The sequence below is a fragment of the Takifugu rubripes genome, chromosome 14 (genome assembly GCF_901000725.2).
Source record: "Takifugu rubripes chromosome 14, fTakRub1.2, whole genome shotgun sequence".
NCBI classification, from domain to species: domain Eukaryota; kingdom Metazoa; phylum Chordata; class Actinopteri; order Tetraodontiformes; family Tetraodontidae; genus Takifugu; species Takifugu rubripes.
Genome location: NC_042298.1, coordinates 6815507 through 6840783, shown reverse-complemented (window position 1 = coordinate 6840783; position 25277 = coordinate 6815507). Strand labels below are relative to the sequence as shown.

At 47.7% G+C, this 25277-nt stretch overlaps 2 protein-coding genes across 5 annotated transcripts; both read right to left on the bottom strand.

Annotated features, from left to right (window-relative positions):
• Positions 1-1580: 1580 nt before the first annotated feature.
• Positions 1581-8307, bottom strand: reep2 (receptor accessory protein 2). The gene is made up of 8 exons (XM_011610702.2): positions 8022-8307; positions 6748-6820; positions 5596-5672; positions 5183-5303; positions 4979-5092; positions 4645-4825; positions 3896-4062; positions 1581-3539 (listed from the first exon to the last, which is right to left on the bottom strand). The coding sequence occupies exons 1-8, from the start codon at positions 8051-8053 to the stop codon at positions 3468-3470; spliced, it is 837 nt and encodes a 278-aa protein (XP_011609004.1). The 5' UTR covers positions 8054-8307; the 3' UTR covers positions 1581-3467.
• Positions 8308-8655: 348 nt separating this feature from the next.
• Positions 8656-24641, bottom strand: kdm3b (lysine (K)-specific demethylase 3B). 4 transcript variants are annotated; one of them, XM_011610701.2, is made up of 26 exons: positions 24136-24638; positions 20720-20884; positions 18970-19083; positions 18543-18648; positions 17989-18113; positions 17807-17866; positions 17560-17727; positions 17074-17292; positions 15777-16959; positions 15469-15685; positions 15159-15373; positions 14917-15069; positions 14672-14779; positions 14431-14558; positions 14057-14336; positions 13723-13976; positions 13349-13621; positions 13099-13270; positions 12895-12985; positions 12298-12428; positions 12096-12215; positions 11762-11785; positions 10413-10552; positions 10137-10313; positions 9918-10052; positions 8656-9594 (listed from the first exon to the last, which is right to left on the bottom strand). In XM_011610701.2, the coding sequence occupies exons 1-26, from the start codon at positions 24331-24333 to the stop codon at positions 9514-9516; spliced, it is 5037 nt and encodes a 1678-aa protein (XP_011609003.1). In that variant the 5' UTR covers positions 24334-24638; the 3' UTR covers positions 8656-9513. The 4 variants fall into 4 exon arrangements, with proteins under 4 accessions (XP_011609003.1, XP_011609002.1, XP_029702789.1 ...); XM_011610700.2 differs by having other exon boundaries at positions 17074-17727; XM_029846929.1 differs by lacking the exon at positions 11762-11785 and having other exon boundaries at positions 17074-17727.
• Positions 24642-25277: the final 636 nt, after the last annotated feature.

The window sequence follows — 25277 nt, the reverse complement described above, 5'->3', positions numbered from 1 at the left end:
CAAAATACAAAAAGAGTGAAAGGAAACAAGAGCTTCACAAAAGGCGGCGGAAGTCGAAGCGGCGTTTAGTTCGGAGCGGATGCTCGGCTCTGTAGGTGCCGGCCACATTGTCGGGGACGCTCTTCAACAATCAGCTCTGTTGGAGAATGACAGTTGAAAAGGCGCAGATGAGCCGAGGCGCGCGCACATGAGGAGGACCTGTTGAATGCATGTGCGATGCACAATGGTGCACCCACCATCCCCCGACGCCGGGAAAGAAAGGAAGCGTGTGGGTGCAAATGACACCCGAACGCCTCACCGCGGGATTAATGATTGGTGACATCACTTCTGAAGCTGCGCGTGTGTCCGCAGCAAAATCTCTGCAGCTTCTGATTTACTGACCAGACACGTGCGCAGGTGCAACGGCACGTGGACCAAAAACAGTGATTAGACAGATGAGCGGCGACACTCTGACCCGACGAGTACATCCACTCCTTTAAACACCGATACCGCGTGTCCTGAAACACACACGGAGAGGGAAAACGTCTCCCCTGTTTAGCTGATGTCTTACATAAGCTGTCGAAAGCTGTGCTCCTCAGGGGTCCAACGTGCACAGAACACTGGCTTCCTCACACCTGACCGGTGGTGCGGCTCCCACGGGAGCTTCGCGAGGCTGTTTGGGTTAAAAGACCTTATCTCACCTGTGGTGGCTGCGGGAACGAGGATGGTAACCCTCCGCCATCAGAAAACTGCTTTTTCTAATCAAAGTAAACGATTTCCTGCAAGCGTCCGTTTGTGGCTTCATCGCTCCTGACTGGAATTTGATGTTGCGTTGAAGCAGCTGAACTCCTCGGGCTTCTGCTGCCACCCTCAGCTCAAGGCCGGGAGGTTTTGTTTTTAACGCGCGCAGATTAGAACTCCCCAGGTTCTTAAGGATCTTTATGTTGGCGGACAGCGCCACCTGGTGTCCGGGCTCTGCACGCCTTCTCGCTTTTAAAAAAAATCGAAATCATCATCAAACCACAAGGGAGCAGGTCTGATATGAGTTTTTAATCCCAACCTCATTGAATCAGTAGGCAGACGCACGCAATTCCCATCAGACACGAGGTGATATTCCAATTTCACTCATATTCGATACAAATCTATCTGAGACACCACTGAAACAGTTCATACTGCTAAATCCGAGACCCCTTTTATCTGAAACAGCAGTAATAAACCAGCAGACTAACTTTGAGCAGCGCAGTGCATTCTGGTTAGGAACCAACACAGGTGTGTACCAACATCCGTGATCCTGTTCAGTGAGGCAGGAGAGCGACGCCTGGAGGGAACAGGGTGTGAATTAGCTCCATTGTCCACACACCTCTGCTGCATTCCACAACGGGAAAAGGCCGGGGCTCGACAAACCTGAACACTTCCGGCCCCCGCGGTGGGTGTGGCCGATGACGACGTCAGGTGAGGACACACGTGCTCAGATTAATGTGTGTGTGTGAGCTTCAGTTCCCGTTTAGGCAGTTTCACTTGGGTCATAATCCTCTTCACAATTTTAAATTGAAATCACAGGTTCATTAAAATCACTTTCTCTGCTTTCAACAGTAAGACGCTGATTTCATTTTCTTTATTAGTGGCTTTTATTTCTGATAAATGACATGTTAGTGTCATCTCTGCACACACAGTTATCCAATGAGCTTTGAGTATTGGCACAAATACACAGATGAACATCCCTATACAATTCAATTAAGATAATATGTAAAGATGTCCAGAACACAATATATGTTTCCATCCTAACAGGACAAATGCTTTGAACTTGAATCCGTTTTAAAAATCAAATTTTCTTCTTTAAGAAGCCAAATTACTAACCAAGACTTGACTGATACACTTGAGAATAATAAAAACATGTCATTAATAAAATAATCACCTAAATCTGAGAAAGCCAACGTTTTTATCTGGTTTCTAAAACATCCAGATGAGAAAAAAAAACAAATAAAAGATAAAAGCACAAATGATAACATTAATTACGTGTAAGCCCAGAGAATCAATAAGGCAAGCAAAGCTCATACTATTGTACAGTTAATTATATACATCCTGTTTACACGTTAACTCGGCGGAGGTGTGGGTTTGTCGCCCCCTATTGGCGCAAAGCTGCACTGCACACAGTTCAATAGGTCCTCTGTCCCAGGATGGCTGCAGCAGCAGGCAACCAGAGGAGCCAAAGTCCAGTCTCACCCACAGCCTGGTCTCACTTGAGCTCTCAAACAGCAGAGATGACACTGCGACTCTCCTGTCCGCTTAATAATTGCTAACCTGGCTTTATGTCCCAGATGATTTACAGGGGAGGATATACCGGTATAGACTCCAATGTGCACACACATAAATAATGCTGGATACACAAGCAATCGCTGTTACTGGTGTAATGATGAGCAAAAACATGGGTGGTGTCTACAAAAACAAAGCCAAATGTAAACAAATCATCAGGAGCGGATGATCGTTACCAAAGGTGAGGTCTGAGCATCACAGAGCCCGACTCACTCAGAGGTATACAGAGGCCCGGAAATGTAAGGGACGAATTACGTCCAAGCAGAGACAAATCCAGTCTTATAACAAAAGAAGGTGCGTGTGTGTGTCTCTGAATGAAGGGAGCCTTTAAAATAAACGCATCATCGGGAACTGTCCGTGTGCTCATACATATTTCCTGCAGGAGTTCTATTCCCACATGTTGGAGATTGTCCAGTGGGTGTCAGAAAGAGGTGGAGCACACACACCGTTACCCACTTCTTTCACATTGCCTCATCTCTGCTGTTGGAAGACAGCTTAAACTGGTCCCTGCAGGTGGTATTCTTCCAGGTAAATGCTGGTTACCAGCAAGCCACTGCTCTGGAGGGCCTCCCCCTGCATTCACACATCAGGCTACCAGCATAAGAACCCGGAAGCCAAAAGGGGGATTCAGTCCACAGCAGAAAATAAATGCAGCCATCCAATCCCATCCTGCCAATACTGAGGCGACTGTGCATGTGTGAGTGCAGGCCTCTGATATCTACACAGAGTCACACCGTTTTAAATAAATCGTCACAGGAGCAGCCTGGTTTAGTGAGGAGAGCTAAACGAAACACAGCCCCAATGGAAAACTCACAATACCTGAAGCAGAACATGAATTAGGAAGCTCAATAAGGCTGGAAAAACCACACAAGACCAGCTTATGTTCTCACCAAATATAAGGACCTTCATGTGGGTCAGAGGATTAAAATCCAGAAAGAAAACCTGAAGAGGATTACACAATAAGACTTCAAAAAAAAAAAAAAAAAGTAAGAGTAAGCCTTAACGCTTAAATCAGAGATGAGATGAATCACAATAAACAAGCCAGCAAGAGTGACACATGATCAGTGCTTGATATATACAGTGAATAGTGTGTGTGTGTAGAGACCACAGAGGAAGGAGCCCCCGCTGGCCGTGGGTGCAGCGGGGGTCAGGCTGATGGAAGCCTTGCTCTGGCCTCACGGGGGCGTCTCAGCGGTGTTGGCGCTGCTCTTTTTCTTTGCTGGCTTCTTCACCGGCTTAGTTTGAGTCTTGTAGTGGGGAAAAGGGAGAAGGCGAAGAGTCATTAATGGCTGGTTAAACAACAAAAGGGAGGAGAAAGAAAACAGGGGGATATCGACTCTCCCGGCAGTGTTTCAGCTGGACCGTCATGCACAGACTTGATCAGAAGCCATTAAGAAAAGGAAAAAATAAGTGGAGGTTAACCTGAGGACACTCTGAATGGAATGAATTTGGTCAAGGTCCCGTCTCCAAAAGGAGAAACAGAAGCAGCACAAAGTTGTAAAGTTTTAGCCCGGATATTAAACACTAAAAGTCCAGCTCTACGAAACACTAACGGACCCCAGCGCTGGCATGACAGTGTGTGTGTGTGTGTGTGTGTGTGTACCTCCGTCTTGACTGTGGCAGTTTTCTTGGTAGTTTTGGCAGTGCTGCCACGTTTGGCTGCTTTCTCCACCACATCCTCATCGGAGTGTTCGGTCCTCGTGTCCGATTGGTCAGAGCCGTGTTGGGAGGAGGCGTCGTCAGCGAGCGAATTGGCCGCCAGGGAGCGAGCTGCAGGAGTAAGCCAAACAAAATAACAAAAAAAACAAAAAAAACATGGTCAGCGACTGGAAGGTGTGGCGCTGCGATTACATGAGGTTAGGGCCAAACACATCCTGTACCTACCCTCATCCTGGAGCCCAGCTCATCTCCACCTCTATTTACAGTGTCTGGTCACTGCCATTTAAAAGAGCCTCTCCATGCACAACTCACTGTATTATTGTTTGGTGCTTCTCTGTTTGCAGACATTTAAATGTGCCACATCACCCCTTCACCCACAGCTAGCTGCCCTCTGTATTCCGCTCACACCTCGTCCCACACACCCAGCCAGCTGGCAGCCGAGCACACGCCGTCCTCCTACAGGAGTCACATGCTTTCACCCCCAGCTAAAGACACCCCCCCCCCATTCCTCCCACAGCCACCCTGCAAACTTTGACATCACAAGACTCCATTTGTCCCGACCAGACCCGGCCTCTCAGACGAATAGAGAAATAAAGCTCTTGTTTTACACGCATGTACAGAATATATTCGCAGATGTGGGCGGACAGGGGGGGGGGCTGGGGGCGATGACGTGTCACATTTCAGAAGTCTTACTCTGCCGCCCAGCTGTGCTCCTGGCCCGGGGCAGCGTGCTGGCCCCCGAGCTCATGTCGTCCGCAGGCTCCCGTCTCACGCGAGGCTCCGACGTGTGGAGACCCAGCTCGTCGTCGGCGTTGATGAGGGTCAGGTCCTGCATGCTGAAACTCCGCAGCTTGTCCGAGAGCACCCCCTGACCCTGAACACCCAAAAGACCACGTGTTAAAGAGCATTTTAATCTTAAACCTCCTGATGAACCACACATGAGCCCTCAGGGGACACTGAAGCAGCCCGGCTGCATCTCATCTCATCTGAGGCGTCTACAGAGGTCTGGAATGAGTCGGCGACCCACCTTGCTGGCTGCTGTCACTGCCGCGTTAGCAGCCAGGTTGAGGCCCCTCTTCCCAAACCTCATCATGGTTTCATAGCTCCTGTCTTTGGCCTGTGCGATGTACTCGTCTATCTCCTGCAGCACGGAGGAAGGAGGCAACGGAGCCACATCAGAGGCCAGTGAAAGCCGGGACAGACGTGAGAACCAGGTGAAGCTGGGTCCTACCTTCTCTTTGTTGGACAGGGTTGGGTGGACAAACTTGCGGTAGAGGACGCTGGAGCCCTTAGTGTACGGAGACAGCAGCCAGATCACAAAGGCGATCTTCAGCTCAAAGTAAAATGGAAACCTGAGCGACGAGAAGATTCATGGGAGCGTCTGCAGAGCATTTTCACGTGTTGCACCCTGGGAAACTGAACAACCCTTCCAAAGAGTCCCGGTGGGGGCGGACAGTCATGGCCGAGCCCATGGAGACTTATTGACAACAGTTGTGTTCAGCCTCTGCTGCTGGAGCCTTAAACACCTTCTTGGGTTACTTTAAAGTTGATCCCCATTTCAAGGGGGGGGGGGGGGTCTCACAAGACTGTTCAGTTAGCTCAGCCCCCACATAGACGCAGAGTAACAAGCAGCTCGTGACTCACCATGATAGGAACAAGTCTGTGGCCGTCTCAGCTGTTGTGAACAACGCAAACACTATCCAGTACATCATCCACTTCACCTGGACACACACACACACACACACACACACACACACACACAGAGAGTGAGACAACACAGAAATAGAACATGAAAGCCCAGAGCGCCCGGCGTGCATGTGCCGAGACACGTGGGGCGCACATGCTAATACAGGACGCTACATATGTCAGAGCGCATCAGCGTACAGAGCGAACCTCCTGGAGACAAAGGGAATGTAGGGCACCGTCTGGGCGGAGCGACCACATGCTTTAGCTCTCAGGGAAACGCCAATATTCAAAGATCTGGACGCATCGGATCGGAAGGAGACGGCGCAGAAGCAGCTGAATCATTCTGCTCATTATAAATGAGTCAAAGGGAAGAAAAGGGGATAAAAACATCAGCGCTAAAAAATGGCCTCCTCCACTCTCTCAGCCTCCGTGGTTTCCGAAGTTGTAAGAGGGGCGTTGCCATGGCAGCCTGCCAGGAGACCGTTTCCACCCTTCTGTCTAATCCTTCTGGACCCCTCGCCTCTTAACTGTCCGAGGGGGACCTCATCTCAGGACACGAAGAGAGCAGCTCGATGCTCCTCCTGCGCCGCCGCAGGGGCTCCCTCTCAAACAATCACCCGTTAACGGGACCCGTTTGTCCTGCTGCGATACCAGATCGCAAACTTCCCCCGTTCAAACGGTCGGGTCATGACTAGAAAATTCCAATACGTGAATCACGCTGGTATCGAGGGAGCGGGCGGCTCCGCGTTCAGAAAAAACGGATTCGATCAAGACGATGTTCGTTTAAAGCCGATATCTCAGCGTTACAGCCACTAAACGCTGCGGCGTGCAGCGCTAAACGCTGCGGCGTGCAGCCCATCGGGCAGTTACGCAACTAGCAGTGTTACTGCTGCAGTCATCAGCTATAAATGATCCATTACACGGTCATCAATAGACATTTGGACCAGCGGATGCTCCCTGTAGTGGTGCAAACCTTAAGCCAGACTAAGCTGGATGCACGCTGACCCAATTCTGCTCCTTTTTGGGGGCAAACACAGCCAAGAGCAGAAGGAAGTGAAGCGGTGGACGACGGGTGGGAAAACGCAGCCTAGCCCGGCGCGTCATACTCACATATTCTTTAACGTTCTTCGTTTTGACGGCCTTGTATGAGGAGTACGCTGGATAGAGAGTCCCAAATGCGAGGCTGCAACACAACAAGAAGACAGACGGGGGTCAATGACAGGTGGCGTTTTGGTTCTTCTTACAACAAATCCTCCGAGTGTGTGAGAGCAGATGAGGGACTGTGTTTTGGGACAGTGGGAAACATGCGGGAGTCTGCCAGAGGTGAGCCGCCACGTGTTCCTCGGGTCCACGGTGGGATGGCTGCATCCCTGACGCGACAGGATGCCGACGACGGAGCTCCGGGCCGGCAGGAAGCGCTGGGTTCAGAAGGCCGCCTGTTGTTCTTGTGGAGTTACAATGTAAACCAGCGGCTGCAGCTTAAACAAACAGGGCCCGCCTTGGAACGGCGCTGACGCTCCCGGCAGATTCTTCCACCTTTAAGCAGGTCCCGTGTCCCAGGACGTGTCTAAAGCGTCGCCTCATCTGTGTGGGGCCAGGTCCAGCTCCCGGGCTGAAGGTGCCGCAGCTAGAACGGTGCACAGGTGGAGAAGAAGCCAGCTGGGAGCAAACTGGCTGCCGACGTGTTATTTCCCCACTTATGTAATCCAGACGTGCAGGAGGACTGTGACGAAGCCTTTTCATTTCCAGTGGAAAGCTCCAGCAGCTGAGGGGGGGGGGGGAGTGGACGCGGGGGGAGCAGCTGGCTTATTCAGCCCAGTCATCTCCGCCGTCAGGATGATGTGGTGCACAGGTGGACCACAACACTGGGCCTCCAGAGCTCGACAGAACGGGGCAGAATCCAGAAGCTGGTGTCATTATTAAAAGGTCCCTTTAATGTCGCACCAACGATCAGGTGACGGGCGGTCACATGTAAACACCACCGCGCACATGTGCAGTTTACATGAGCATTTTAATGGTTTAAAGCCGCGCCATTCGCTCCCCCCCATTAACGAGGTGACAGCCGCCCGTGTCGCTTTGTGCCGTGAGGACGCTGGTTCGCCCGGACTGGTTAGCAAACAGACGTTAGCGACCAGATGCTAACGAAGCCGAATCCACCGCATCATCGTGTCAATTAGAGCCGCGTTTGTCCTCACAAACAGCTGCGGCTGTCGCCCAAATACCCGCCTGAAAAGCCTATTTAGGTCACACGACATTGCATTTAAACAAAGCGGGCGACAGGGCACATAAGCCCCGGGGAAGGGTCGGCCGGCCGAGCCTGAAACGGCCGGTGAATGACGCCGGCTAACGGTGGGAGAGTCGCCCAGAACCCGGCCCGTACTCACACCACTACCCGCGAAATGATCCACGACACCATCTTGCTTCGCCGCGCGGCCGTCAGCCCTCGTCGCCTCTGGGAAACCCGTCAGTGGTGCGGCCCCATTCCCGTCCCGGGCCGGATGTGGTGCGATGCGGAGGCTCCTCGCCCGCTGCTGCGTGCGGTCAGGTGCGGTCCCGACAGCTTGTGAGGATGCTGCAGTCTCTGGATCGGAGCCGAGCGGCCGCCGCTGCATCTGCCGCAAACAGGGGCTCTTAAAGGGGCCGCAGCCGTGTCGGCGAGTCCACCCCCCCGCGCTGATACACACCGAACAGGAAAAGCACTCGGACAGCGCAGACCTCCGCCAAACTATGATGAAGACTCCTTCAAACGGTTACACAGGTCACCTCTGATCAAAACCTTGGGAGGTCAAAAGGTCACAGCCCCTCCGGAAGCCGTCACACCACCAGATTTTAGCCATGTGCTCCCCCGCCCATGATCAGCATTTCCTGCCTCTTATTAGCCAGCTCATAACTTCCAGACCCGGTGATAAAATCCATTATCAATAAAGTGGGAACACTTTATGGACAGCTAATGATCTTTGTCAAGAGTTGTTCCATTCCTAAAGGATACAGACATGCTCAATAATACTAAGACAAACGTAAGTTTTTGTAAACTTTATTGTGAAAATCAAACAGACTGCTAAGATCAATATATATATTGATACACTGTTAATGGCCAGTAGTTCTGTTCAGCTGTAGTTTAGATTCTTGAACGTCCTTGCTGGAGGTCTGTAATCCATTCAGGTCATGAGACAGAGGTAACCAAGAAAAAAAAACACCAACAAAAAAAACTGTCTTTTCAGTCTTTCTCATCTTTAATTTCTGGTGTAAAACTTTTTTTTTTTTTTCCTCAAAAAGTGAAACAAAAAATACAAAACTTTGGTCTGCTTCCGCCACTTGGCAAATTCATCGGAGCCACTTTTGGCAGAAGCGATCAGCTGTTAAAAAACAACCAAAAAGAACCCTACAAAAACAGGTTAACCTCACTCGTATAGAAGAAAAGAATACCGGTCATGAACATGTGAGCGTTAACTCATAATCACATTTATTCAGTCTCTGGTACGGTAGCTGAACCTCTGCTTCGAAGGCACGGCAGCTTTTACCTCACTTTAATCTCACATGTACACTAAAACAACAGAACAAACACACTGACCTTAAATACAGAGTTAATCAAAAAAAAAACATAAAAACAAAACTGGAAAACTAGACAAGTTTGAGCGACTGTGTGACAGCGATAAAGGGCTTCCTTCATCCAGGCTAACTAACCCCCCCCCCATTTCAAATCAGCTTTTCTGGCCCAACAAGAGACTTTTGCGTCCCTCAATAGGAGACCTACGTTCTATGGTAGTACGCTGCTCCTGCAGCCTGTACTTGTTTGTAGGTATGTTATGCATACTGAGTGTAGTAGTGGAGTGGTCGTCCGAGCCTGGACACGACAACGGTCTTACATGAGACACACTACGGACGTGCTAGTTTGGGTTCGTGAGCCTTCAGTGTCCCGACAGCATCCTTTACTGCATGATAGATGATGTTCTTCACCTGGGGAGCGAAACAACAGGAGGAAGTGTGTGAGGCAATGACAGATAGAGCTCAACCTCGTGTTTGAACGGCTAGCTGCTACATCTGGGGTAGCATTGCTAACGTCATAGAGATTAGCATCACCACACTAATACGATCACGAGCAACAACACATCTGAGTCGACCAGTCTGACATTAGCATCTGCTAAACTTGAATTATTCAGTTACCCCGCACCTCCGGGGCAACACTTGACACCTAAACTGTCAGTATTGATCTTTAGTACTGAAACACTCCTGTTCTCTAGTGCGATGCTAAAAGTAGATGAGAGGAAAGGGGCAGCAACCTGTAGCTTGTCTTCATGGTTTGTGTGAGTGGTGGAGAGATGTCTGAACTCCTGGGTCAGTCTGAAACAGTGTCTCACGTGTTCTGGAGACACAAAGTCTTCTGCCACCTTGATGCAGCTGTACAGGTTGTGCACCTGAGAGGGGAAATTGACAAATATATTTGAAGAAAAGAAACCAAGCAAGGTTGAATTATTCAGTGTGTTGGTGGTATGTCGGACCTGGTGTGGAGCCCCAGCAGGAATAAATACCGCATCTCCTAAAAACTGTACAATTGACCATCCCTGGACGCCATATTCTTCATAGAGCCGGCGGCGAAGCACCTGGTCCAGGTACCAGCTCTGGTCGTGGATGGGATCATGGTCTGGGGGGTTCTCTTGCCCGTGCTCTTCTCCCACCTGACAAACAGTGGCAGTAATAAGTAACCTATCGCCAGGCTTCTGCTCATTTATCACCGCTGGATATGTCAGCGTGGACAGAATCGAGCCGTCGCTGACCTTACGGAGCAGTTCTCGGATTTTCTCAGCATCCTTGGCGGCGTAGATGTGCCAGAGCGCACCGGGCTTCTCCTTCGCGTCGTACACCCGCCTCTTGGTCATTTCATCCACATCGCCCTCTTCGATGGTGGTCATGACCTCTGGAGGACCAAACATAAACAACCAAAGACCACACATACAGAACACCAAAGGTCATCAGCAGCAGAACATGATGGAAGCATCCAGGAGAGAGTGCTCCGATCATATATGCAGCCATACAAAGCTGCTGCTTTGCTCATGTGTGGTTAAACCAGCTGATACCAGAATCAGAACCATGTGGACCACAGATTCACCGGTTCATCTCAGCCTACAAAACACGTGCTCATTCAGGGCGACCTCTAGGTTTATGCATTTGTTTCAATTAGTAAAACTATTAGATGTCCTGGTCTAGGGCAAATGGCTCTGAAACACATGACCAAAACATCAGAAACCATGATCGGATCACCCTGAGACATTAAAGGCAACTGTTGCTTATTTAAGGATTTATCGTGTAAACATGTAACCGATAAGCGTAACAGGACCCAGGATTAAGGGCAGAGCTGCTAAAATACACCTTGTACTGACTAAAAAGCTGACTTCACATAGAAATGATGTGAAAACGTGGTTATCAACTGGTCCCTTATGACCCAGGACGGGACTGCAGCTCCTTCCCCCAGAATTCTGTTGATTCTCCTGATATCGTGCGCACATTTAATCCAAGAGACTACACACTGGCTTTAAATACAGCACATTAAACGAGCCTCCTTTTAAATGAACTACAAAATTGTTCCAATCGTCCCCGTTTGAGCCGAGCCTGCAGACGGACCCCAGGGTGGACCAGTTGAAATCCACCGGGGCAAAAATTACCAACTACACAACCACAAACACTGAGACGACGTTCACATTCGCACCCCAACACCAACTGCACGGATCAGCACAGAGCCGATGACCTCGCAGCCTGGAAATATCATGAACCTGAGCGAGTGTCCTGATGAGGGACAGCAGTTGCAACCCTGAGGTAGCAGCAGGGTGTGTGTGTGTGTGTGTGTGTGCCAGTCACTGGGATGAGTGACAGGAGGGGGTAAAGGGAGATAAACCTGAGTGCTCTTCAATGACCAGAGCCGTCTGCATGAAACAGACTGTGCCGTTTACGTGTGTGTGCACACAGAAATGGAGTCATCATGCCAGGGTAGCAGACTGGTCTGAGAGCTCTGGTTACTACGACCAACACAATAACAGAAGGATGTGGATGGACATCGGAGGGGTAGAAAGGAACGTTAGTAAAGAAGGAGGACATGCTACTGAAGTGGTACAACGGAAAGTCTACAGACCTTTGCGTCCATCGATATCTGGCTCTGTGGATGAGAAACGTTGCCACATTGAAAACGAGTGAGACCCACGAAGGGGATTGTCGCGGTCCGATTCAAGCCCACCGACCGTGGGGTCACAGTAACACGCAGCGTGTGTGCAAACGGCCCCGACATAACGGGGGCAGCTTGCAAATTAGCTGCAAGAAAACGACTCTGGCTCTTCACGTTCATCTTTTATATCAGAAATCAGAACTTATTCCAGAAGAGATTCTGGGTTTAAAGAGTATTTTACAACTAGCACTGAGCCTCCAAACGCCCCTAAATGAAATCCAGTGCATGACGTAGGTGCACCGACCTTGCTCCTCGTCCCCTTCTCCGTGAGGGATTCCAACGTAGACCATGACGTTGACGGCATCCGAGACATCCAGGTGGAGATTTGTTGTTCCGACCTTCCTGTCTTCAGATGAGGTCAAACCTGCGGGGAGGCAGAGCGACGCTGGAGAACCCGGGGAAGGTGGAAGATGAAACAGCGCTTTAGCTGGCCCACTTGATCTCACCATAGGCGTTGTACATCTTGGGTCCGAGGTCTGGACGCACGAAAAAGTTTGGCAGCCGTGCAGCCAGGTTTAGTCGACCGTCTCTTTTTGTGTATTCGGGTAAGGGGAGGTTCTCCATCAGATCCTCGAACCTGGAACATCATGAGACAAAAACCAAAGAGATGAAAACTCGCTTAAACTGGAGGCTCCAGCTCACAAGGGAATAAAGATGGCGTGTTCAAAGATGGGGGGGGTAATATAACATTTGAAAGCTGCTATCATGTTGATGGGGAAAATAAGCTTTTCTCATTAAGAGATTTCTTTTTTAAATGAGCAGTCTTTAAATCTTTAATGCTGTATTATGACATTCAACGTTTACACAAACAGACTGGAAGAGAGTCCTTTATTAGTGGCTCAGCCATTTGCGTACTAGTTAGTTTTGCCCTTAAACAGCTACATTTAGCTCCGGGTAACACAAATTTAGCTGAGGTCAGCGTTTTGTTGCAATCACTAATTAACCAACTTTACTGCCTTTTAAGAGATTTTCCACTACTTGGAGGTCATTGGTCTATCTGAAAGTCTCCTTTCTACATCACAACAACTTCCTGGTTTCCTTACCTTGAAGGCATCATGTCTCTAAAGTCCTCTCCTGGAGGCCAGTCCTTTAGTTTTAACACCATAGGATTACCTTCAGGATCTTGCAGCCGCTCTGTAATCAAAGCAAAAAAGTGTCAGTAGCATATTTGCGCAGTAAAGGAAACACAAAGCCCCAATATTTCTATGTGGATCAATTAAACTGAATAATGAGAAACCTGTACTCACTAGAGATGATCTCAAAGCCGTCCCAGAATTCTCGCACCTTCACGTCGGAGATGATAGCACAGTTTCTACAATTGACCAGGTCTACATCCTGATCCCCAAACTCCCTACTGAAGGCCTCAGGCTGCCACAAGTGAGACTTCAACCGTTTGTCGATCCCCGACACCAAAACAGGCTTCAAGAGAAACAGAATAGCCAAGATTCAGAAGTGTGCATCTGCAAATGTCAGAACCTTTCTCACTCAGGTCCTTACTTGACCCTGCTTCCAGCACTCTCTAAAGATCTTCCAGTTGTTGCTGTTGCTGGGATCTTGCAGACAGAGGAGTCGTCCATCACAGAGCCAGGAATGTGACGTGTGCGGTTCCAAGACACTCAGGCCCATCACTCCTTCTTTGCGGCCACCTAATGTCCCGAGCTCGCTGCCCTCGGACGCCCCAGTGCGCCGTCCTTCCGCTTTCTTGGTCTCTACGACCGAAGCGATGATGTGATCCAGGAAGTTGGGCAGGCTGCTCTTGAGTTTGTCGTTCTGACGGGTCAAAGAGAGAGTGTGAGCGTACACGTCAGATGTTTTCCTTGATGGGTTCTACACATCAACCATTTCATTACATCCTTGTCAGGTGTACATACGCCTGCTGTGGTGAACACGGAGGGGAATGGTACCCCGCTCTCTCCGGGGCCCTGAGGGAGTCTGCCTGGTCCAGAATTCAGTAAGTCCCGCAAACTGGACCCCTCAGGTTTTGACTGGGCCATACTGGAGCCCAGTAATAAGCTATTAAACAGCTTCGGGCTGGAAGCAGAAGGCTTCGAAAGGGCACTGAGTGAGTCCAAACCAAAGGGGGGGCGACTTTCTCGATTCATTATGGAACGAAGGGAACCAGCTTCTGTGAAAAGACACCAAAGGAGAGGGTAAAATTTACACTTTATTATCAATTCATATATTTGACCGAGCGGTGATGCTCACCCTTAGTGTCATCTTTTGCTTTCTGTGTTGCCAAGTCTGCCAACCAGTGCAGAGCAGAGCTGTTGCCTTCTCCTGATGAACGTGACTCTCTGCCAGAGGAGTGGGTGAGGTTGCTGGGGGAGGATGTACCACTGGTAGTGCTACTGCTACTGCCTATATGTTCACCTCCCCCGCTGTCTGATGGTGCTGCAGACTGGGACGTTTCTGTTTTGATAGCTGCTGTTTCAGCCTCTGATTTTGAATTAGAGCCAACGGCTGCTGCTCCACTGCTGGTTGTCGACTGTTGAAACAAACAAAATCGTTCATCAGAGACTATTTAATCTGCAATAATAAGGAAACTCGAAATAAGAAAACCTGATTTGGATCATGTTTACTTGTGATATTCCATTGGGGGCACTAGGGCGAGCTAGAGGCTTTGTGTGTCGACTGGCACAAGGACAGTTGGCTTTAATGCCCCACTTCCCTCTGGCTGAGTGCACCATGTCACCTATGTTGTAAAGAGCTGAGAGAAGAAAAGACAACAAAATCACTACAGCTCTTGCCATTTCCACAGTAGGCTGCAGTTTTTATAGGGCATCATACCAAATAACTAAAAACCAAATCAAAATCAGTTACCTGCCCCCGGTATGATCTGCGTGGGCATGAGGTTCTGTGGTTCGTGCGGTTGGCCTTTGGCACACTTTAACCACGAGAACACCTCATCTTCTGGAACCTCATCTACGTCTATGAGAAAGCACACATCAACCTGTATGATATCAATGCCCTCAATCCCAGAGATATCAGAAATGGTTGAGTTTGTTGACACATTTCTTTGCACGTAACAACAGAAGAAGTCAACTCATGCCTCCAGCCAGACTCACCCTCCCTGGGCCTGTTCCTGCGCAGTCGATAGCAGTCCAGACACACTCCAAAACCACACTTGCGACACACCCAGTGAATATTGAATAACGTGGTTTCGCAGACGTCACACATTTCTCGGACGCCGCGCACAGCACGTTTCCATGCTACTTTTTCTGAAAACGACAACAACAAACAACCGAATGTGAGCAACCACACATTATCTGCAGGAGAGTAAATCCACTGGGTCGGTCCTTGGACTCACGGTGAGGTTCCACCATCATCATGGCCTCTTTCTCAGACATGACCAGTTGACAGAACTGGTCCCCCACGTTGGCCAGGATGTACTTCGATGTATCGAGGTCAAGCCCCCCTTGGATAGCTGGTGCAGGTAGCCACAGACCCATGGCCATCGAGTCGCTCTGCTGGGGACTTAAAAACCCTTCCACACGCAGTATACCTTTACGGGTGAATGCCAACCTGGTCAAGGCAAAAAAGTTAAACCCATTCTCTTGTTTTTCTATTTGGTTCACTGTAAAGTAGAAAAAGGGCAAAGGGGGATTAAAGACACGCACCTCCTGAAGTGGAAGAAACGACAGGCCACATTTGGGTCATCTTCATCGTCACTGTCATCCTCTGTCGATCGATATTTCCTGTAACGCTCCAGGCGGCACTCACGGCACTTGTGCAAGTGGGGGGCCACGCTGATGCAGGAGCCGTCCTGGAGGAACGACTCACCAGACTGCTTCAGACGACGCACTTTGCTCTGGTCCTTCAGAACAGACTGGCCCACTGAAACAGTCAAAACAGTGTGAACTCCATTAGGAGACAAGTTTTTTCATTACAGTGATACAATCTGAGGCTGGGTAACGACGAAACTTGCCTTTAAAAGGTTTATTTCGAGGACGGCCCTTAACTCCCCCTTGGACTTTAGATTTATTGCCAATTGCTCCTTCCTTGGAGGAGTGTTGAGGTCCTCCTGATATCTGACCTTTCTCTGGACCATCTTCATTCTCACTCAGGTCTGACAGATCACTATTGCTGCTGGAATCAGAGTCTCGTTTGGATGATTGGCCTCTTTCCTCCAGAGTAAACTTCTGTGACTGGTTCTGCTCAAAGGAGGCAGGAACCTCTTCCATTCCGCTGGTGCTTCCAAACATGGGGGATCCAGAGGTGGAAGAAGGCATTTCCTGTACTTCTTGCTCTTCCTTTACAACAGTCCCATCAATTTGTGACTTTTGTGATGTGGCGGACGCTGGGGAGGAAGAAGAGTTCGGAGACGCTGACTCTGAGAGTGTCGGGAAGGGAGATGGCAGAATCCCTTTAGGCGGCTCTGCCATGGTGAAAAGGTTTGGCTTATTGTCCGAGGCAGGGCCGAGGCCCTGTGACTCAGCCCCGGTGAGGTCAGCAAAGGTGGTATGAGATGTTTTCTCACTATATGCCAGAAAGGGATTGGCAGGCTCTTTGGAAGCCTGCAAAAAGATGTTCTGGTGGGTCTCTGTAGCATTAAAACCAGACTGCAGGCCCAAGACCCCAGAAGGAGTCCCAATATTACTTCCCTGCTTGGAAGTATTTGGAGACCCAGAGGCTGCAACTGCTCCACCAGCACTTAAACCAGTACTTCTCCCTCCTGTAGAAGCTACACCCTGGAAGACTGATGAAGGTTTATTGAGCACACCATTTCTTGTTGGATGGGTCTCAGGCACTTTGGGCAGCTCAGACTTTTTCTGCTCTTCTGTGATGGTTGCAGGCTTAAAAAGGCTAGGGGGCTCTTTACTCAGGCTCTCAGACACTACGGAGAAATAATTGGTGTCTTTTGACTGAGTCTGACCAGCACCTGGGGTGGGATTAGAGCCAGAATTCTGGGTCATACACTGAAAAAACAAGTTTTGGTCTTGCCGGGATTGAGCATCAGGCTTTGTTCCGCCAAAACCAAAACCAAAGGGCCTCTGTGGATCCTGAGAGGTCGATGTAGGGCCTCCATTTGTCTGGGCAGGAGCATCTCCAAAAACAGAGACGGTAGGCCCAGTCTGGGACACAGGGAACCCTGGAGTCATCTTAGAACCCTGGAATTCAAAACACTGTGGTAACATAATACGACATCAACCACCGAAACAATAGAGTCACGCGCTGCAAATACAAATGAAAAATACAGACAAATCTGATCATTGCGGTCTTACCTCAGTGTGTCTGCCCCAGCTGGGTGTGATAGGACAAAAACCAACAGAAGAAGAGAGTGCCACACTAGGGCCACTGTCATTTGACCACGAAATTGTGACCGGTCCAGGGGAGACAAGAGCAGCTGTTTTGGAGTAAACTGACTGGGCAGGCTCCTCTCGCTCCGACTGTGGGGATGGGGAGGTCTTAGGAGCTGTGGTTCCAGGGACGAGGCTTGGCATCTGTCCGAGAGAGGGAAAAGATGTGGTGAAGGGAGAAGGTGCTGGTTTGAGCGGAGGAGGGTTGGGGGTGAGAATCACAGCAGTGGTGGAGTCAGCAGCCCCCTGTGTTGACAGTGAGCGACCGTTTTCTTTGATGTGGGCGGGGTAACGAGAAGGAGCGAGGATGGTCTGGTCCAGCTGGGGTAAAGAATTGCTGCTGGGACACATCTCTCTGCCCTGAGGAAATGTTCCTTCTGAAGAGCTTCCATTTTTGGTTGTGCTGCTCACTCTTTCATTCAAGTCCCCGCAGATCTGGCCGTCGGCTTCTGAATGTCCGGCTCCTTTAAACCGTTTCAAGTTAAGGTCATCCTCTCCTTCGGAGGCCGTCCTGCGCCTTCGTCCACTGTCCCCTTTCAATACGTCACTGTCCTTCCTGGGCTGACCGTTGTTGGCAGGCTTATCGAGGGAGAGGGGTTAGGACGTTAGTTAAATGATACATCTTCAGGTTTTTTCCTGTGTGTTTTAGCAACTTTACCTCTTCTTCTGAAAGCATGACATGGATCACGCGAGGATCCACCTTATGGTTTTCTTCCCCCTGAAAATAAATATTTTTATAATATTTTACAAAATAACCACATTTCTTTGAGCATGTTTTTCAGCCTCTTTCTCAATGGTGCTAACAACATCAAATAACTTAGTGATTCCTGTTTGGTTTACCCCATCTAAGGTAATCTCCATTATGTGAGAGATGGGGTCATGCTGGGAGACCAGTCCAGTTGCCCAGCACTCCTCAAACTCTGGCTGGTACACACGAACCCTGCGTCCTTGAATGGTGTATGACCCTGTGAGGAGAAACAGGTAACGGTTATTATTTCAGGGATTGTTAGTGCTGCTGGTATAACCAGAGTGGAAACTTTACGTCTGTGTTGAGGTTTCAGCCAGGCAGCAAGTGTTGGTGCTATAATCTACAGCCCTGGACCACAGATCAACTACAATAACTACAGTCTCAGGTATATAATAGCCACAGTCCCCATGTTAGATTAAGATGATTACCACATTGAATTTTCAGGAGTTTTTCTACACATAAAAATATTCCTGAAAGTTGGCTGATTAATGCAGTCTGATCCAGGAAGCCATAAAAATATAGCAACAGAACATTAAGTGCAGTAACATTAGAACAAACAGCTTGATAATACATACTTTTAATGATCACTTTAGAAACATAATGGACACTGTAACAAACTTAAATCCCGGAGACGCAACAGTTTAACCTTTTCTGAAGATCTCTTGGAGCTCAAAGTCACTGTGCCAGCTGGAGATGGCAGCCTGCAGGGAGGGCTGCTCCAGCAACAGAGGGTGCCTCAAGTCTTTATCCACCTGCACAACAACACAAACCACACTGTCAACACATCTCCACATCACAGAATTACATTTGATGACCAAAAGAATTCAAATCAAACGTGACTCCAATGTTTGTTCGCGAGAGTTACGGAAACACCGGGGAAGGAGCGAGCCTGCTCCGTTTTATTTGGTATTTACTTTGAACATCAACGTAAATTAGATCATTCAGGACGGTAACGTGCACCTTTAAATCCAAAAACACTTCTTCGTTTTTAAGAAATATATAAGCCACTGGCATAGCTACACAAAATGACTGTCACAAATGTTTGACAAGAACTTCAAACCAAAAATACGCACCTCAAACCTCTGAAGAAGTTTTCTATCAGGAAGGAACTCACAGTTGCTGCTTCCAAAATACTCCACAGGAACCAGTGAACCCAACCCAATTCTGTCCACCAGGGAGCGGAACACCTGAGGAAGACAAAGCACAACTCTTTGGCGCCATCAAATACCAATACCATGCTGTGTATTCTCTCAAAGCAATATAATTTACATTTCTATGACATATTCTTTTTTTTTAAACTCCATTTGCTGAGAGAAATGTTCTGGCTGAGGCACTTGAATTCCTCGCCAGTGCACAATTAACAGGCTGATGTTTACACAGATGCAGCTTGCAGCGATAGATCGCAACAAAAAAAAGAGCCAGGTGGGAAAAAACTTCTTCTTCTATCTGCACACTTCACAGAGCTGTAGGAGAGAAGATTCTCTTCCGTGTTCATCTCCTTCCTCATTGTTGTTTCCTTTGTCATGATTTTTGCTGTTGGCGGTTCGCCTGGGTCACACCACAGTTGAACGATTGAATGGAGAGGGCCACGTGAGAGGAACGCCTCCTCCGGTATTTACCAAGATTTATTCTGAGATTCAGTTGGTGCAGAAGGGGATACCACAGGCTTCACTGCTAGGCCCTTTGCTATTTGCCTTGCACATTTATTCATCTTTATGCTGACGACACGGTCATATTTTGCACATCTGCAGGATGTGTTTATTAGTGCAGAAACAACTGAAACTGCAACGTGTTCTTAACGTGTTCCGGTAAAAGGAAAAATTTGCCTTGGTTTTTGTGAAACAGGAACAGGTGGAGTCTGATTTCTTCAGATTATTGATTTCTTTAGAAATACGTCTGCTGAATGTCTCGAGCAGGACAGAGTGTGTCTTAACGAGCTGAGCTTTATCAGAAACTGTGGAGCTCCATCTCATCATTGTGGCTTTTATACTAAAGTACAATGGCCATTTCTATACGTGCGCCGACTCGGCCATCGGTATGTCTTGATTTGCAAAGTTATTCTTGAGACTTTTCAGTTTTATTCATCATCCTTTTTAATATTGAAAAATGGGGCGTACAGTCTCTCATCTCGAGACGTTTACTCCTATTTTACTCTTCCTAAGGTCAAAACAGAAATGGGGAGGAGAGCTTTTAGGTTTTCTGCTCCAACTACATGGAACGTTTTGCAGTTAGACCACAAACTCCACAACCTAGCACTTCCTAATGTATTTAGGTCGATTTTTGAGTGCAAATGTTTGCGTTTGCAGACCCAGAGGCTGCAACTGCTCTGTTTACTGTGACCACGGGTTGTATAATAATGCTAATACTTCTACTAATAATACTGTATTTTACCAGCTGAAAGAAAGCAGCTTCCTCGAATTGGTCAGTGTTTATGACCAAAGAAAAATTTACCAAAAATGCTGAACTATTATTGGTTACCACAGTCCACTGGTGATGAGAAATATCCAAACGTGTTGTGAGCTGCAATGTTAGATGACTTGCATCTTCTGAAAGGGAGGGGGCACTGTTCCATTATAACGTAACCTCTCCCCGCAGGGATTAAAGCAGCCAGTTATAAACATGAGCAAGCGTGGCCGTGGCTGCTGGAGGCTCATTGTCCTGCTGTTTAAGGTGGAATGCAACTGCCAATTCAGCTCCACAAAGATCAAACATGAAAAAAAGTGCAAATACTGGGGGAGAAGGGGCCGACCCAATAGCTTAAGACTGAAAGCTAACTGGTAGCACAATGAGAAGCTCCAGACCATCCTGTGTTATCCCACTCACCAGAGCAGGGCACGGTGTGGCTGAGCCTGAGGCTCCGGTGGCCCCAGTACGGTCGCTTCGACTGATCCAGACGATGGAGTCTTCCACCATCACAGCTTTCACTCTTTCATCATACACCTTCACCCAGGAACGCCTCTGGGTGGCATTCTCAAACTCCACAAAGACCTGCAGGAGAACATGGAGGAGAGGGATTACTGCCACAGCAAGGGCCAAATCAAACACAAACACAAACACTCCAGAACTAAACAAGCTGGAAACTAAAAAGTCCCAAAGGCATTTAAAAAACCTGAAATATTGGAATAAAATGACTTAACAGTGTAGATCCACAGACCAACTAGCAGGATAACAACAGAATTACCTGGCCGTTTATTAAAGTACCTAAAATATTCCAACATCTGGGATAAAAACTACTTACAATTGAAAAAATAAAGTCAAACAAGTGTAAAGGTACCATAAAGCTGTCATGATTTTGAAAACTTTTGTTTTACACACTGAAAACAACCCTTCAAAAGGATTTTTAGGTTTATGTATCAAGTATTTTTCCCCTTGCAACACAATTTTGCAGAAAACCTCTGAAACTCGACACATACGACCCAGTAAGTTATTTTAAATGGTGCCCTGCTGTTCTACTACTGTTGAAGAAGGCAGTTTGTTGAGAAAAATATGCAAGGACATGAATATGTAAATACTGTTAACAATGAGGGACACGCAAACGGCATCAAGACAGAACTGAAACATGATTAACGCATCTCTAACAAAGCAAATTCAAGCCTCGTCAGACAAGATTACATAAATAACAAGAGTAATAAATCCAATTACCTGTTGTAGTAACAACTGCTTAAGGACAACACATTGTTCCTGAACGCCCCAAAACACTAGTTTTGCAGATGTTTACAGACAGTTTAAAGGAACCATTATAATGATCATAACGCTGGAAATGTGGCTGACACGAGGCTGAAACACAGACCGACTGGGTGCATTCAGAAAATGTGTGAACCAACCCAACTTTATTCAATCATCAGTTATTAAATGTTCCTGCTCAGGTCCAGTGTCACCGAGATTAACATGTTTAAAATGTTGTATACACTATGAACCGAATTATAACCCAGTGAACTGGCTGGGGGGAGCCTCCTGAAGTCTCCCAGGATGGGTGAAGGTTCTGTGGTCAACGGCTCGCTGGATAGCAGTCAGCACATTATGGAAATTTTATACCGGACCTGTTTAAAGTACATTTCTGTTAGCTTCAATCTTCTGACCTTGTGCTTACATTGATATAAATAAATTGGAATATATGCTGATCTGAATAAAACTGTGTCAAGTCAATTGGAAAGTTTTAAGAAAAACTGTGGTCATTTGATGAAAGACATCAGGCAGAAGCTCTACTAAAAGGCAATTGTCTAGCTTTTGATGATCCAAATGATTACTATGCATATTAACCAGACAGGCTTCTTTAACAACCCCCAGAAGAAGGTTCTTCTACATACATTTTATAAAAATCGAAGCCTGCTGCAGCTCCTGTTGCCTCAGCGGTGGAATACTGACACGTGATAAAGGGATGTGCACCGAAGAGAACTCACCAAAGCTAGTTAGAGGGCAGAAGGCAGGGTTTTAAACCAGGACAGAGAAGCATTCGTTCATATCAGCTCCTGTTCTCTCAGGTACTGCAGTAATGCCAGTGGGCTCTGGTGGCCACCTGCATAATTATTACACTGGGAATCGCCTCCGTCCTGTTTAATCTTGACATTCTCCAATGGTTTTACATTTACATGTTATCCTCCAGTCACGTATCTATGGCTGGTCACCCTCTTTCCCCTCCTGCAGGATTTTCATTGTTGCACTGCATCAGTAAAAGGATGTAGAGTCATACATATGGATTTTCACATTTTAGCTGACTTTAATAATCTGGCAGACAGATGCACAGTTTATACTGAACTCAATAATATGATTATCTATCGAGCCACGTGAGATCTGTAGGCCAAGACCCCAACGTTGTACAGCTGCGGAGCGAGATCGGATCTCAGAAACTCACACCATCACACGTCCTTTCGAGAGAAACGATATGGAAGAAATAAAGGATCCAGTCACGGTGAAGATTTTCCAGGAAACGTCTCGAGCAAATTCTGAGCAGCGTGGGAACGATGTGCACAAATTTGAACTCGGGATGGTTTAACTGCGAGGTAACAATATTAAAAACTGAGTTATCAACCCGCTTTCCTTATCATTCACTACAAAACACCAACAAAGCACTGGAACGACCAGAGAGCTGCCCTGTGGTGACAAAAGGAAGTGGGAGGATATGGAGAATATACACATTAACCTGTCTGGCAGCGCTGGGTGGATGAAAAAGGTCCATGTTTTGGGTAAATAGATATGAGAGTTAACAGCCCTCAGCCGGTTATCCGGTTTCCTAATTCAACTGTTGAAACTGCTTGAATAAGAGGACACAGGGAGAAACATCGGAACACACAAGGCAAAATAACACAAGCACACGCTGTTGGTTTAAAAGCCACAATCACACATTATTGGACATGTTATAGACGTTTTAACTAGTTTGGTTTGTAAATCAATATTGCAAATGATCATTGATGTTTGACGGGGAAAGAATGATGTTCGAGCAAAGTGAAAGTGAAAATAAAACCCGAATGAGTGTAAAGTGCATTAAAGGGTGAGAATAAAGATGACAGACACACTTTCACTAAAGTCACCATTAGAGTTTCACACGAGCCTTTTGAATGACACAAACTGAAAATGGAAAATGAACACTGAACTGTTTTTACCGAAGACAAACATTGGTGTTGACGTGAAAAGCTCTGACATTTTACAGAAAACAAACAAACATGCAGCTTTATGTAGGTATGTAGGTCAATCTCTATCAGCCCAATTCTTACTGTTCGTGGGGATATGAAATGTAGTACTCTTGTGCAAACTAAACAAAACTTGACCACATTGTTCTTTTTTTTAAAACATAACTGCAATACTGTATCGAATTAAAAGTAAAGCAGACTTTAATTAAAGAGGCCTTGATTTGAACAAGAGGAAGGTGAGCTAAAGCTGGGAGCTAATGTTAATTGTTGCGGTCGCGTAACCTTATAATGACACATAACTTGTGATAACACTGCAAATTCTCCGTATGGAGTTGGTTCGAACCTTCTTCGGAAGTTTTACTCACGCAATGTCCTTGGTTTAACATAAATCGAGCGCTAAAGAGCTAAACAAAGCAAAGGCCGCAAAGTCCCCGGTCTCGAGTTTAGCTTTGCCCCGGCGACTGCGTCTCGGAGCGGATGCGCGAGTAATTCGCTCAACTGCGATTTACGGAAACGTTCTTAATGGTCCCAATGTCTAAAAGTAGGTGGCACGCCTTGCACACAGTATCCGACGTGGATTTAGTGGGACACAACTTGTATGTAAACACTCACCGTTAGCCCGGAGGATGTCGTAGCCTCTCCTTCGTTCACCAGCGGGGCTGTCAGGCCGATGACGCTAACTGCATGCACGGTCCCCCGGAGCCAGTCCTTCGCCCAGACAGCTTTCTCCGATTCGGTCCCGTTCGCCGACCTGCCATCGTCGAGGAGCAAAAGCAAGCGTTTCCCTATCAGTTCTAGAGAATCCCCCATGGTTTGCTCGCAGGCTAGCTGCCCTCAGTTCTTCGCCGTCAACAGTGTTAACTTCTCCGCTCGGTATTAGAACTCAAGTGTGCCCGAAAACAGCAGAAAATCGCTGCCGCCGCGTCCCCGTCGCCGTCAGTTGTGCACAAGAGAGCCAGCTTCAGCGGTGGAACCCGGAGGTACGCCGCGGCGGAGCTAGTCACGCCAGGAATTCACCCAGTCGAAGTGTTATTGTCCTCGGCGCTACAGCGACTACCCTGCTCTGTCCGCCATTGAGTCCTGCAACAATCAAACGCACTCCTCGTCCACCAGCAGCACTGCGGAGACGCTGCAACTGAAGGGAAACAGCGGCCTCTGGCGGCGCGACGCCCGGTACTGCAGGACGATTGGGGGGGAGCGTTTTTCCGCAGTGTGGAAGCGGGGCTGAACAACCTCACCCTAAAATAATGAAATAAATGAGTGGAGGGGGGGGCGACTCACAGCAATACACGACTTTGTGGAGTGTTTGTTTCAAAGATATGGCAACATGGATAGGATTTTTAGCGTGGTTTTACACAGAGAGTATCAGCTATATTTCCTCAGCTCCATTTAATACCTGCACATATAGTCTGTTTTACCCACAGTAAAATCCCATACCTGCAAGTTTGTTTTCATTATATCAATGGTTTGAAACGTGTATGATAGTTTTAACGACGATATTCTAAACCGCAATAGGGGAATAGGTGTACTTTAAATGTGCAATGCAAACTGCCTCCAGAAGAGAGCAGACTCTTAAAACAAGTGCTCACTGCAGCCTGGTTTCAAGGTTTACAGAATACAGAATAGGTCTCAAAGTGGCAATCGCTTTTCGTAGTTTATGTGATTTGTTTATTATGTTTTTAAGTATTGTCAATATTTGTTTTATGAGAAGTAGCGTTCTATTTCCGCCGCAGGGGGGCGCTGCACCACCACTA